Source organism: Gossypium arboreum, chromosome 12, assembly GCF_025698485.1.
Source record: "Gossypium arboreum isolate Shixiya-1 chromosome 12, ASM2569848v2, whole genome shotgun sequence".
In the NCBI taxonomy this organism is placed as follows: Eukaryota; Viridiplantae; Streptophyta; class Magnoliopsida; order Malvales; family Malvaceae; genus Gossypium; species Gossypium arboreum.
This window is the reverse complement of record NC_069081.1, coordinates 55910984-55925299: the sequence shown is the minus strand read 5'-3', so window position 1 is coordinate 55925299 and position 14316 is coordinate 55910984. Positions and strand designations below refer to the sequence as shown.

Below are 14316 nucleotides of genomic sequence, written 5' to 3'. Positions count from 1 at the left end.
TTTTTCCTTTCCCTTATCCAACTTTGATCCTCTAAGCTCTTGAGCTAAATCAAACAAATTTACTTCTCAATCAAACACATACATACGGCAACCATATACATTTCAAAAACAAATTCATTCGTATCATTTGTCCATATATTAGCTTTTAGCATATTTGGTCATTAGAGCGACCTATTTAACTTTCAAGCATTCATTTCTAATTTTAATTAAACAATGCCGAATGCCATTAACTACTAATGCCACACACACATATGCATAAAATTCATCCATACATAACCTATAGCTCATTCGGTCATTCATCTCTCAAACCTATCAAAGCTTCATATCAAACTTCCCTGGCCGAATACACATATAAGCACATAATGCACATTTAGCATTTTTATTTACTTCATGATACATTCGCCTTGGCATAATTTCATTAAAATCCCTATTAGCCACTTTACCAATCAATTATATCATCTACTTAATATTTCATAACTTATCATGCTAGTGAATATTATTTATTCAAGTTCATCATCTTCATATTCGGTATTAGCATCAAATATAATAGCCAATTCTTCCCACTTTGAATCTATGCATCCATTTAATCATAGTTTGTTCAAGCACTCATACAACAAGATTCATCCAATTTAACAAGAAACAAAAACTTCATTCCTTCATAGCTACAATGGCCGAAAGATCTAAACATCTCAATACCGAAATTTCTAACATGGGTTGCCTAAAGAATTTGGTAGGGAGTTCAAATTTATCTAACATTTCAAGTAACTTAACACATCCATATAGCTAACATGCTAGTAGTATCAAGGCATCAACTAAAATTTTGAAGCCTCTTAGCCGAATCCTAACTCTCCAACAACCCCAATTTCATCCATGAGATAAATAGAAGTAGGCTAACCCTCCAAAGGATGTGTAAACCTCCAAAAGCAACATTGAACATACCTTAATCTAAAGAACCACCTTGGCCGAACTTCCCCTCTTCTTCTTCCTTCAATTCACGGCAATGGAGGAGCAACCTAGCTAATTTTTTGTTTCTCCCCTACTAACCACTATTATTTTATTACCCATGTTCTTTATTTTATTATTTCTAACATAAAACACTAACATAAAATGTTTATAATACATTTTAACCCATAGCATGGCCGGCCACTACTTGTCATAGGTGGAAATTTGACATGCAAACCCATTATTTTCATAACATGCACTAATAGATCCTTATAGATTAACCCATCACATTTCAAAAGTGTCACACATAAGTCCTATTAACTAAATTCACATGCAATTGACCAAATCAAGCTCAAAACTTTCACACACTCATATTCACATATTTTAGACAATAAATATTATACTCAAATACTTCGGTGACTCGGTTTAGCGGTCCCGAAACCACTTTCCGACTAGGGTCAATTTAGGGCTGTCACAATCATTTTGTGAAATTTTATACCATAAAAATATAATAAAAATAAATTTTCTTATGTCGAATATGTGGTCTCAAAACCACTGTTCCGACTAGACCTTAAATCAGGATGTTACAATATGTATATATGTTTTGGCATAAATGTGTTAGTATGTAAGTTAAAGAGTATGTTCTTATATGATGTATGGCTTAAATGCCAAGTTTGGTATTCTTGAATGTTAAAGAAATGATAAAGCTTGAATGGTATTAAGCATGTGAATTGGGTTGTGGTATGAAATGATTTAAGTCTTGTTTTGGATTGTATAGTTTTGAGTTAATGAGTTTTTGGTGCCAATGGGGGCATATTGGTTGTATGTTTAAATGATTAGGTGAATTGTTGTTTTGGCTTTGGAATATGCATATTTTGGTGTTTGTTTGAATAGCATGAAATGACATTCTAGTCACTCGAAGGAATGGTATGAATACTTGCCGAAATAGGTCATTTTTGTTGCACATGGGCTACCACAAGGTCATGTTTCACACATGGTTGGATGACGTGACCGTGTGTTCAACACGTTTAGATTGATTTTAGTTCACACGACCATTGTTTGTTACATGGCCTGGTGACACAGCCGTGTGACCCTAGACTACACAACATCAATTTTTTACATTGTTTAGGGACACAACTGTGTGATAGCACCACACAGCCTCAGCCTTGTCACAAGGCTTGGCCACACGACTGTGACCCCTATTTTAACTTTTTACGTATCTTTTTGTAAATGTTTCAAAATGGCCCTGATTTGGTTCCAAGCCTATTTAAGGGCTTTCATATTATATAACATATAACATATCCCATTCCAATTTCATATTACATAATGCAATTCATGTATTTATTGTCAATTTTCCATTTTATAATTTTGGTCCTCTATCTTGATAATCCTTACCAAAATCAATCAAAACATGTCATATTATCACGAATATTCACTTCAATGATTCATTAATCAATTAACATGTATATGCAAGCAAATATTTCTATCTCGAATCATAAAAGTACAAATTAGAGTTTTTGATTACTCGTTGACCACTTTCACTTTTCCTTTCCCTCTCAAAGGTTTTACATCAACATTAGCTACATACATTCACAAAACATATCACACAATCAATTACCATTCAATTCCCAACAAAATATCAATTTATACATATTTTGCAATTTATTCAATATAGTTCCTAAAACCGAGACAAGCATAACTTTCAATCTAGAACTTCAAACTAAATCCAATTTCACACATATTCATTAGGAACCCTCTACTTCCTATTCCTACCAAAATTTCATGCCAATTTTGCATTTTATTCAATTTGGTCCCTAATGTATGAAACTGACAATTAAGTTTTACAATTTAGTATTTTTCTTAGTCTAAGCTTAACTTTTAACAATTTCACACCTAAATCATTAAATTATCAATAATGGCAACTTTCAAAAACTTTAACAGTTTCACGAATTGGTACATGGGCTAGCTAAATCAAGTTCTTATGACCTCAAATCTATAAAAAATTAAAGAAAAATAGATAGGGACTTACATGAAATCAATGGTTAAATGCTTCAAATAGGTTTTAAGCTTTCCTTCTTCTTCTAATATGTTGGACGGTTGAAGTGGAGAAGATGAACACTTCTCTCCACTTAATTTTGGTTTATATATCATGGTTTAATTGTTATTAAACTAGTTTAATTAACTTAACCTTAATTAATTAAACTTTAATCACTAATTAACTAAACATAATGTCATCCACCATCAAATCTCACTATCAGTTATTTAAGATAGGTTTATTAGTCATTTTAATTTAGGGATAATTACTATTTAAGTCCTCAAGCCATATTCTAATTAAAATCTATAATGATTAAAATTTTATAATTTAGTCTCTAGTCCTTAATTAACTACATATTTGACCAAATTGCTTAACAAAATTTTAATTCATTATTATAATAACTCTATAAATATCTATATGTAATATTTACGACTCGGTTTATGAACACGAAATCCTAAAACTGTATTTTTTGACACCATTGAAAACTGGGTCATTACAATTCTCTCTCTTAAGAAATTTCGTCCTTAAAATTGATAGGGATACTAGAATTTTAACCTTAGCTATTCATTAAAAAAAAATCTCACGAGATCCTATTATAATAAATTTTAATATTACACAAAAATAAATAAAGCTCAAATTAAAAAAAACTCAACTGAAAATATTAATTTTGAATATTTAAATTTTTACACAATATAATTTTAATTTAATTAAAAGTCAAAAAATAAATAAAACAGTTCCATTTAATTTTTATCCAAAATTTAAATAGAATCAAATCAAACCCAACCTACTAACAAGGGAACAAAGATGAAAATACTAAGCGACTTCTTTTGAATGCTAAATACTAGGACAGGGTGCTACTTTTAAGTATGAATCAACCAAAAAAAAAAAACCTTTAGTTTCAACGGTGGTGTCGGTGGTCTGATCATCTCATAAATGTTCACTCTTTAAGATGAAAACTTTAACCAAAAGTTTCACAAAACCCCACTTCACCTAATTGATCCCATTTTTTTTTCTTCACTTATTCTTTAAACGTGAAAAAGAAGGAAATTTTAGTGATTCTTAAATTCTTATGTCTTACCAAAATAAATTTACTGTATTTTTCCATGCACAACCACAAAGCTTTAAATTTTAATTATGTATTTTTTTGGATGGGTCCCTTCAGAAAAAAGGACACAGTTTTCCATAATCAGAGATGTACAGGTGTCCATGTGAGATGCCATAACTAAGGCCTGAAAGTGAGAAAGAAATAAACAAAGAAAAATAAGGAAAAAAGAGAGAGAGATTCATCATGTGATGTAGGGTGCTTGAGTTGAACTCTTTTTTTATAGCTGTTGATTAGATTTTGTTTGTATTTGTTTGTTCGAGTGGTTTTCACCATCAATGCCAACCAAAGCCAACAGAGAAGAGAACAAATTGAGGAAAGTGGTCAATTTGGAGATCTGTGTTTCTCGGCTTTAAGGGGGAAAAACATTATGAGGTTTCATTACCAGAGCCACTATCATCAGCCTCTTTTGGGAGAAGCAATTGCTGGGTTATTTCTGTTGCTTTTCCCAGTTCTTTTGCCTTGTTTGTTTACTCCATTCACCTATGCTTCCCCTTCTACATTCTCGGTATGCTCATTTTCTCCCCTCTCCTCATCAAATTGAAAGTAGGTTCTGTGTTCTATTTTTCATTGTCAAATTTTCATTGAAATGAGAAATGGGAACATCATGGTTCGTTCAATGAAAAAGTTGCAGTTACTAAAAATGGAAAGTAAGGATAAGTTCGGGCTTATTTTGCCGACAGAAGCTTGTGCCTAAGTGGCAAGATTATGTACCTAAGTGTTTGATAATCAGATTGCTTTACTGAAATTTATGCCAACCAGGAAAATTTTTGTCTTGTTAATATATAGTTAATTTGCTTTAACTGGCAAAATGAGAATCTTTTTGTAAACTTTCTTTGGCCTTTGCTAGTAATTTTCCATTTCTTAGTTAATTAAATAGCTTTGCCCACAAAATTCACAAAAATAGAAAGGTTTGTTGTAACATTTAGAACAATTCTTTGTCAGCTTGGGGGTTGCACAATTCCCAAATTAATCATGGGTTTTGGTGCATGAAACTGAGATTGGAGCCTTTACACAGGTCAGTAAATAAAGTAATTTTGCTACTAAGTGTTGGCTGCAGGACAAACCTCGAACATGGACAGTAAAACGCAGAAGGAGAGTGCAAATAATAATAATAATAATAATAATAAAGAAATTGTGCTGGTGACTGCTTAGTGTTAATTGTTAGCATGATAAATGCTTATAAGCTGCTTTTTGGGAAGGAAATGAACTTCAACCTTGTTGTTATCATACTATTGCTTCAGCTAGAAAAGGAAGTCGACTAATTGTGCCTTTCGACTCTTTTTGCAGGAGTGGAATGTTATTAAACCTAGACATTTATCTTTACTCAGGAGTGCCTTAGAAGGCAAAAGTGTGAGTAGATGTTGCTTAAGCAGCATATGTTCATACATATGTTGTGATTTTCCTTTTCAGAGTGTATTCTAACTTGCAATTTTGCTGTTTGATTTACTTCTTCAGTCCAACAAAGAGCAGTCCGATCTTTGGACTCCTTTGGCTGACCAAGGGTGGAGACCATGTCTTGAATCTGTAAATACCCCATGTGAGTGATCAGTAATGAAATTTCTAGTTTTAGTTTCTTTACATTGTTGGTATTTCGAGTTATCAGACTCAAATTTGGTATTTAATAATTTTAAACTATCATTGATCACAGTATTTAATTTTTCTTCGATAACTTAAGCAGCATTGCCACAGAACTCTGAAGGATATCTTCAGGTATTTCTTGATGGTGGACTCAACCAGCAAAGAATGGGGGTATGTATTGTTAGCATATTACATTCAGTAGTTCTACTTCGCTTGATTATATTTTTTTTCACTTTCAGAAAACCAATAAGATAACCAATTATTAAATTCTCTTTAGATATGTGATGCTGTTGCGGTTGCTAAAATACTGAATGCAACACTTGTGATCCCGTATCTTGAAGTAAATCCGGTTTGGCAAGATTCAAGGTACTTATGTTTGGAAGGAATTTGTCCTTTCCATTTCCTTTTTACTAGCAGAATGTGCAGTTTTTGCCTCAGTCTTAAGGGGGCATTTTTTCTGAAGTACCTATTTTCCTGCAGCTCATTCATGGATATATATGATGTGGATCACTTTATTAATGTATTAAAGGATGATGTTTCAATCGTCAAAGAGTTGTCAGATGAATTCTCTTGGAGCACAAGGGAATATTACGCCACTGCTATTCGGGCCACCAGAATTAAAAGAGCACCTGTTCATGCATCTGCAAACTGGTATCTCGAAAATGTCTTGCCTGTACTACAGAGGTTGGTAGCATCTCAAAGCTCTCGATTTGACTGTGCACTTTAGTTTCTTTTAAAAGTTTTGGGCCCAAGATTTCTGGACCATATCAAGTATTCCTTCATCCCTGTTCCTGTCATGGGGCATTTGGAATAAACAAGCTTTGAATATATTTGCTCCATCTACCCCTTGGTATATATTGCACTTTTGTGTACAACGAAACCTGGATTTTTTAAATTAAAAATTAATGAGATAATGTTGATTTCACTGTAAAAGGTTACATTTTATGTAGGCTGACCTGCTTCCTTTTGCTTGTCCTATTTTGGCATAGTTATGGGATTGCTGCAATTTCTCCATTCTCTCACCGTTTGTCTTTTGACAACTTGCCAAGTGAGATCCAGCAACTACGTTGTAAAGTCAACTTTAAAGCACTTGTTTGTGTCCCGCACATTAGAGCACTTGGAGATGCCATTGTCCATCGCCTCAGATATCCTCCTGGTGAAACTGAAGCACTTAGCAGTGACTATCTCAGGGTGACCACTGATCAAAATGACAAACAAAGGCCACAAAAATTTGTCGTCTTACATCTTCGGTTTGATAAGGTATAACCTACTTATACCTAGATTAAGATACTTGTTTTTTAACTGGTGTTGTTTGGCAAACTGAATTTACATTATAAAATCACTTTGGTATATTTTTAAAATTAAGTACCGACTATAATTAGGTTGGTTGATAAATGTAACTTTTGTAATTTTAAAAGTAAAGTATTTAAAGGATAATATTAAAAATAAAATAAAATAATTTTAAAAAATTCTATGGTAAGTGATAACTATCTCCTTATCTCCTTATCATTTTCCACACTTTTATCATTTTTTTATTAGAGCATCAAACATGCTTACAATTTTAAACCACTGATTCTTTTTTTTTTAATGGGTTATCAATCAAGACAAGTGGCATCGACTTTTGTATAGACTTTATTTTGAAATGCAGTTGAGCATATTAAAAGATTGGAAGCATTAATTTCGTATTTATATTATTATTTAAGGTTTCGGCTGAGTTGGTGTGATCCATCAATCGGGTCCCAACTTAGTTGTAAAATTATCAAAAGCCCTTTTTTTTTTACAAAGCAACAAATGTTGTTTTGAGGGTATTTATATGTTTTTTATATTTTGATAAATCTAGGAAAAATTTATTGGTTAGAAACATGAAATTTGAATCCAAAACATCATAGTGTTTACTATCCCAACTTAACCATTCCAACCAAATCAACATTTGATTTTTATATCAATTTTCTATAAATTTGTTATATAAACTTTTTCACCCACATTGCAGTATGCCATGTGTTTCTATATGCTTGAGGTATGTTGCTCATAATCTCTAGCTCTATTGGTTAAGATATAATGCTTCATTTTTTAGACCATGTACTGTATCTGCCTGCATAACTTATGCATTCAACTTCCATAGGAAAAGTGAGATGGGCCGTGCCATTGTGAAATTTATATGCTTTCAAAGTTTAACATCCTTTAGTCATTTTGGCAAGTTTATCTTACTAACATTTTATACTGGCAGGATATGGCAGCCCATTCGGCCTGTGATTTTGGTGGGGGTAAAGCTGAAAAGTTGGCTTTGGCAAAGTATAGACAAACAATTTGGGGAGGGAGGGTTCTCAATTCTCAGTTTACTGATGAAGAGTTGAGAAGTCAGGGGCGTTGCCCATTGACTCCTGAAGAAATCGGACTGCTATTGGCGGCTTTGGGTTTTGACAACAGTACCCGGCTTTATCTTGCTTCCCACAAGGTCCTTTGTCGTAGGAATTTGTGTTTCTAAGTTTCATCTAATATATTGGACACCTTTTCTATGATTTATTCACCAAACGGCAGTATATTTCAGGTATATGGTGGGGAAGCTAGGATTTCCACCCTACGTGAGCTGTTCCCATTGATGGAAAACAAAAAGAGCCTTGCCTCATCAGAGGAAAGGGCTCGTATAAAAGGAAAGGCTTCTTTATTAGCTGCAGTTGATTACTATGTTGGTATGCATAGTGACATCTTTGTCTCTGCTTCTCCGGGGAACATGCACAATGCATTGGTGAGTTTTTCCAGCTAATGCATGGGCAACACTGCATTTCTTTTGTTGTACTTCTTTTCTTGGGATATGACATCCAAAAATTCTCCAAATATATTGAAAAACTTGAAAAATTCCTACCATACCTGTGTCGGATGTATCTGATGCTCACACCCAAATCCGAGTAATACGGCCTGGAATTACTTATAGATACAGAGCTTTCCACTTTGCTGCAACAGTTCTGAAAGTCTATATGTGGAAAATTTCGAACAATTATGTGCAATTGCAGTGCTTCTATAATTTTTTTTTATTTCCTTCTGCTTTAGTTAACGGTATATATTTCACCATTTGAAAATAGATGATGATAGTTGCTATGATACAAACAGGTAGGACATCGAACTTTTGAGAACATGAAGACCATAAGGCCTAATATGGCTTTGTTAGGCCAACTCTTCCTCGACAAAAACATTACTTGGTTGGAATTCCGTCAGGCAGTGGCAGAAGGGCACCAAAACAGACAAGGGCAGCTCAAGTTAAGGAAGCCAAAACAGTCCATATATACATATCCTGCACCTGATTGCATGTGCAGAGCCTAAGCCCCTAAAGGTCTGTTATAGATATGCCCAAAGAAGTGAGACAGACTACTTTCAATATCTTATTGATTTTATTACTGGAGCTTATTATTTGCAGCTTGTGCTATTGGTATCATAAATAAGCAGTAACACCATTTGTCTCCCTTAGATATATATGTATTACGTATAGCATCCTTAGTAGACAAGGTATTGTTGTAGCATATTGACGGTGGTGGTATTTATATCGAGAATGGGGTTGTTGGCATCAAATTTATGTGGATGCTTCTATGGACAGTGGAGTGGAGGATGTAACCTAGATAGTTGACTGATGTCAGTTCTATTTGTTGCATTATCTCTGCCGGTGAAGCTGTCTGTACAACCTTTTTATTTGTATTGGAATTGAATCAAACATCTATGTTTATGCAACCGAAGCAGATGGCAGCATTATGCTGTTGTCGAGACTTGAGGAAAGAATGAGTGTTGTAGGGAACATAGTTGTGGTTATGGCACTGTCGAACGCTTACATGAAAATTTTCCACTGGTTATTATATTTATCACCTTGTTAGATGCAGGTTACAATGAAGCTAATTAAACATTAATTGGTTGGTTTATGTCACCATTTAATCAACTGTTTAAGTTTGAAGGCTGTGGATTATACTTAATGGAATTCGTTACCCCTAAAGAAATCAAGACCATAAACACAAGCGCACACAGGCTTATTGCTATTCAACTTTTGATGACTGGATCAAAAGTTAAATTGATTTAATTTTTAATTTTCCTTCCAGCTTATTTAACCAATTTCACCATCCGATTCCACTGTAAAAATATTAATATAATAATTAGTTTTTTGAAATTATAATCTATCTTCTCTATAATAGCTAGTTTGTCAAAATTTTAAGTCTTATAAAACAACATATAAGATTTAGATCTATCTTAATAAAATTTACAAATATAATTTTATTTGATTCTTTTTTAGTACAAAATTCAAATGAAATAATATCATAAGTATATTCCGAGTGATTTTACAAAATTAATTTAGTAAAGACTATTTGATAGGTAATTAGATGTGGTGGTTGTTTTTTAATCATGTGGTCAGGGGTTTGATTCGTGCTCATGTGCTCATGTGAATAGAACACATTTCATGATTAGTCATTTACCTCTTCAAAAAGCACTCACAACAAGAATTATTATTATTATTATTATTGGTAGTGGATATCCTAATAACAACAACAACAAAAAATATCATAAAATAAAATAAAACATAAAAAGTAGAGTCAATAATAAACTTATCTATCATAATAAAATGTTATCATTATTATAGATGGTTAGCATTATATATTTTAGTAGAAAACTAAAAGATTAAAATTCAATTACAGAAAGTATATAAATAATTCATTGAAAATCAAATATTATTTAATACACTAAAATGGATAAATTGCTAGTAGATTTAGGTTAGTTTTTATTGCTTTTTGATAAGTACTTTTAAAATTATAGATTTTAGAAACTTAATTTAAGATTTTAACATGTTTGGTTGTGGATAATGGATTTCACTCCCCTATTTAGTGATGAACAGTTTTTCAACAATTTGGTTGGAAGAATGCTGATTCAATTCCTTCCCTAGTCCCTCCCCTTTTGTACATAAGCTCTTTTTTGGGTCAACGCGACACAATTTGTTAGCTTGTTCACTATTCAAATAGTAATAAAAAATATTTTTATATCGATTTTTATACCTTATAATTAAATTTAAATTTTCATTAATTTTTATTTATTTAAATTAAATTCGAGTCGACCTAAGTTGTCTTAGCAAACAAAATCTTTTTTAAGCTCGACCCAAGTCGAGTTGGGCTTATTATACCATTTGGGTTGTTCAATCTATGAACAAGTATAAATATATATTTAAATACATCATGATAAAATTTATTTTTAACTAAAGTACAATATTATTACTTTTAATATCTATTATTAAATATGAATTATTTATAATATTTAATAAGAATTTAAATTATGAATATTTAATAATTTAATTTTAAATAATTATTATTTTGATGACATTATTTTAATATAATTATACAAATATTGTAATAAATTAGGTTAATATATTCTAACATAATTTATGATAATAAATTTATAATTTTAATGGATATAATTTATATAAGATTAATATTAAGTAAAATATTTTTATTAAAGGGTAAAATCATCGTTTTTTTTTTTGGTAGAAAAGAACAACACTAAACGATTACATTGAAACAATCAAACTCGTGTAAAGGCATTACTCTCGAACTGCAAAACCCTTTGTACTAAGCTTGGTGGATCCACAAATAACAATAAATTTGGTGAACCATTGTTCACGTACTTAGCCATTTGATCAGCAATTGCATTTTGAGACATTGGAACATGATGAAGTTTTGTCTTCCAATTTCGTCTTAAAAGGCAATTAATTAAACATAGCTACACCAAACTACTATTGGCAGCTCCATCAGCTAGCAGAGTCTCCACTGGAAGTGCATTATCACATTCTAGTTCGAACTTCCTGAATCATTTCTCCCATGCTATGCACAATCCTTCAAGCATAGCACACGCTTCAACTCGAAAAATTATTTCCCTGCCAATCGCCATAGAAAACCCACACGACCATTTCGCATCAACATCCCTAAACACGCTTCCCACCAAAGCACAATTGCTAATGTAAGACACAGCTCCATCCGTGTTGAGTTTAACCCACCTTTTCTTCGGTGGTTGTAACACCCCGAACCCGAGACCGTCGCTGGAGTCGAACACGAGGTGTTAACAGACTTCAAACCACTTATTAGAAATTTCCCAGACAAGCTGCCAATCTGCGTACGAGTCGCATTAAAAATCATATCTTGAGTTCTGAAACTCGAAATCCAGTTCCGTAAATTTTCCCCGGAACTAGACTCATATATCTATATGCTAGAATTTTTGTAGAATTTTTGGCCAGGCCAATTGGTACAGTTTATTGGTTAGAGTCGTCCCTGTTCCTGGGTTCGACTACTCTGACCCTTGTGCATTATGACTTAGATATCTCCCTTTACAGAGCTCCAATACTTATGCTGTTGGTTTCTAATGAAACTAGACTCAAAAGGGAATCTATACATATAAAGCATGACTTCTAATTGTCTCTGATTAATATAGGGTGAATTTCTAAAGTCGGGACAGGGGATCCAGAAATCGCTCTGGCCCTGTTTCACAAGAGTTTAATTATCTCCTAACATACAGCTCATATGGTCGTTTCGTTTCTTCTATATGAAAATAGACTCATCGAGCTTCGATTAAATAATTTATTCATTATTTAATTCCATTCCTACTATTTTTAGTGATTTTTCAATCTCACGTCACTGCTGCTGCCAGCATCTGTTACTAAAGCAACTATGCCTATTTCGTGATTTCTCCTTGATCTAACTAGTAATTCATCATACATATCACAAATTATGATCATGACTAGCCATGCCAAAGGCTAATCATTGTCAAACATATCCCTACTACACTATTGCCATATCATGAATTTTAACACAAAAAATAATCAACCATGACATATGGCATAAAAATCGAATTACCAAGACTTGCGACCTAACATTATAGAACCAAATCCAACCGAACATTTATGCCATTTTCGCATGGCTAAAAGTTTACATACCAAATTTCAACAAAACATATTAGCCTATACATGCCGAAATGTTCTCCTAGACCGACTAAAAGAAGATACCAAAAGTTGCTAGCCGGTGTGATGACTTGATGATAGTCCCGAGCACGCAAAAAGACGAGTCCAAGAAACCTAAAGTAGGTGACAAGCAAACACCGAGTGAGTATATAACTCAGTAAGTCATAAGCATTACATTGCCGTTCAGTAATAATATATCATAAGAGAAAATAAATAATGCGGATTAAAATCCTCCATCCATACCCAAACTGTGCTATAATTCCTTAGGCATTTCGGTTCGATCTCATACCAAGCCCTACTTTGATATTTCATACATTACACCATATGACATTGGATGCATTTATCTTCAAGTATAATCACCACATAGGTTCAAGACTTACCAAGCTCAATCCCAAATATAAATAAAATGTCTATTCCTCATGAGCTCAAGGTGTTTACTCATACCGCTGTCCATGATTGACTCGATAAGGCCGCACACTTAGAGCATGTATATTTATTAGAGAATGTATAATAAGCCCGCACACTTAGTGCTTAATAGTCGAACTCGCACACTTAGTGCTATATAATCAAACTCGCACACTTAGTGCTATACAATTTGAACCCGCACACTTAGTGCCAATCTCATGATCATAAATGTTTACACCCGCACACTTAGTGCCGAAACCAACAACTCAATACACTTAGTGCCGAAACCAACAACTCAATACATCTCACCTCTTTTCTTTTTCATTCAATACTTTCATCACCCCATGCATACATGTATATATATATATATATATGTATATATTTATCATTCCATTCAGCATCATTACATAGACGTTATGACCATTTAAATTAATACAAAATATATGTTTAATGACTTACCTTGTGTTGGGTAAGACGGTTCCAACTCGGCTACTCGATGATCTTTTCTTTGCCTTTGCTTGATTCTCCTCCTTTAACTCCTTGAGCTTAATCAATAAATCAACTAGTTTAACCACCTTGCTAAATATTTATAATCCAATTACACATGCATATGTATGTTAGTATATTCGGCAACCATCCTCACTAATTACCCATTTAGTCGATTATACACATAATCAAAGGTAACCTCACGAATGGGCATACTTATGTATATATATATATACACTTCCGAATGGGCATCACAATTAGATTTAACACCACCTTCATACTCAATTAGATGGCCGAATGTATGTACAATGTCAACTATAACATCATTTAAACATCTAATTTCATCTCATGAACACTTGATCGAATTTTCCTAATCTAGCATATTTTCACATCTATTTGTAACATCATGTAAATCCACATATAACTACATTTCTTAAGTTCCACATCTTAATGCCCATTATAGCCATTCTCATAGTCTAAATCTAAAAATCGGCACATCCACCTTTCAACCATGTTAGCCGAATACTCATTCTCTTCTTAGTCCTAAATTCGCACCTCCAACAAAGTGACTTAACAACTTCAACTTTCATGCTAACATAACAAGCAATTTAACACATACATATAACTAACATGTTAATAGCATCAAGGTATCAACTAAAATTTTTAAGCTTCTTAGTCAAAGCCTAACTCTCCGACAACCCCAAATCCAACCATGGGATAGATAGAATTTAGACTCATCACCCAAAGGTTGTGTAAACTTCCAAAATATCATTGAACATACCTTGATCTAAA

The 14316-nt window shown here is 33.0% G+C and overlaps 1 protein-coding gene across 2 annotated transcripts; it reads left to right on the top strand.

Annotated features, from left to right (window-relative positions):
* The first annotated feature begins 3820 nt into the window (after positions 1-3820).
* On the top strand, positions 3821-9428 carry LOC108479868 (O-fucosyltransferase 39-like). Of its 2 annotated transcripts, none has more exons than XM_017782695.2 (10): positions 3821-4587; positions 5370-5432; positions 5538-5619; positions 5758-5831; positions 5938-6026; positions 6141-6344; positions 6650-6920; positions 7888-8115; positions 8209-8406; positions 8769-9428. In XM_017782695.2, exons 1-10 carry the CDS (start codon positions 4450-4452, stop codon positions 8976-8978), a joined length of 1557 nt encoding a protein of 518 aa, XP_017638184.1. In that variant the 5' UTR covers positions 3821-4449; the 3' UTR covers positions 8979-9428. The 2 variants fall into 2 exon arrangements, with proteins under 2 accessions (XP_017638184.1, XP_017638185.1); XM_017782696.2 differs by having other exon boundaries at positions 3822-4587; positions 5761-5831.
* Positions 9429-14316: the final 4888 nt, after the last annotated feature.

Coding starts and splice junctions, on each gene's coding strand:
- LOC108479868 (XM_017782695.2), top strand. CDS start 4,450: ATGAGGTTTCATTACCAGAGCCACTATCATCAGCCTCTTTTGGGAGAA. Junction 4,588..5,369: donor CTTCCCCTTCTACATTCTCG/GTATGCTCATTT, acceptor CTCTTTTTGCAG/GAGTGGAATGTTATTAAACC. Junction 6,027..6,140: donor CCGGTTTGGCAAGATTCAAG/GTACTTATGTTT, acceptor ATTTTCCTGCAG/CTCATTCATGGATATATATG.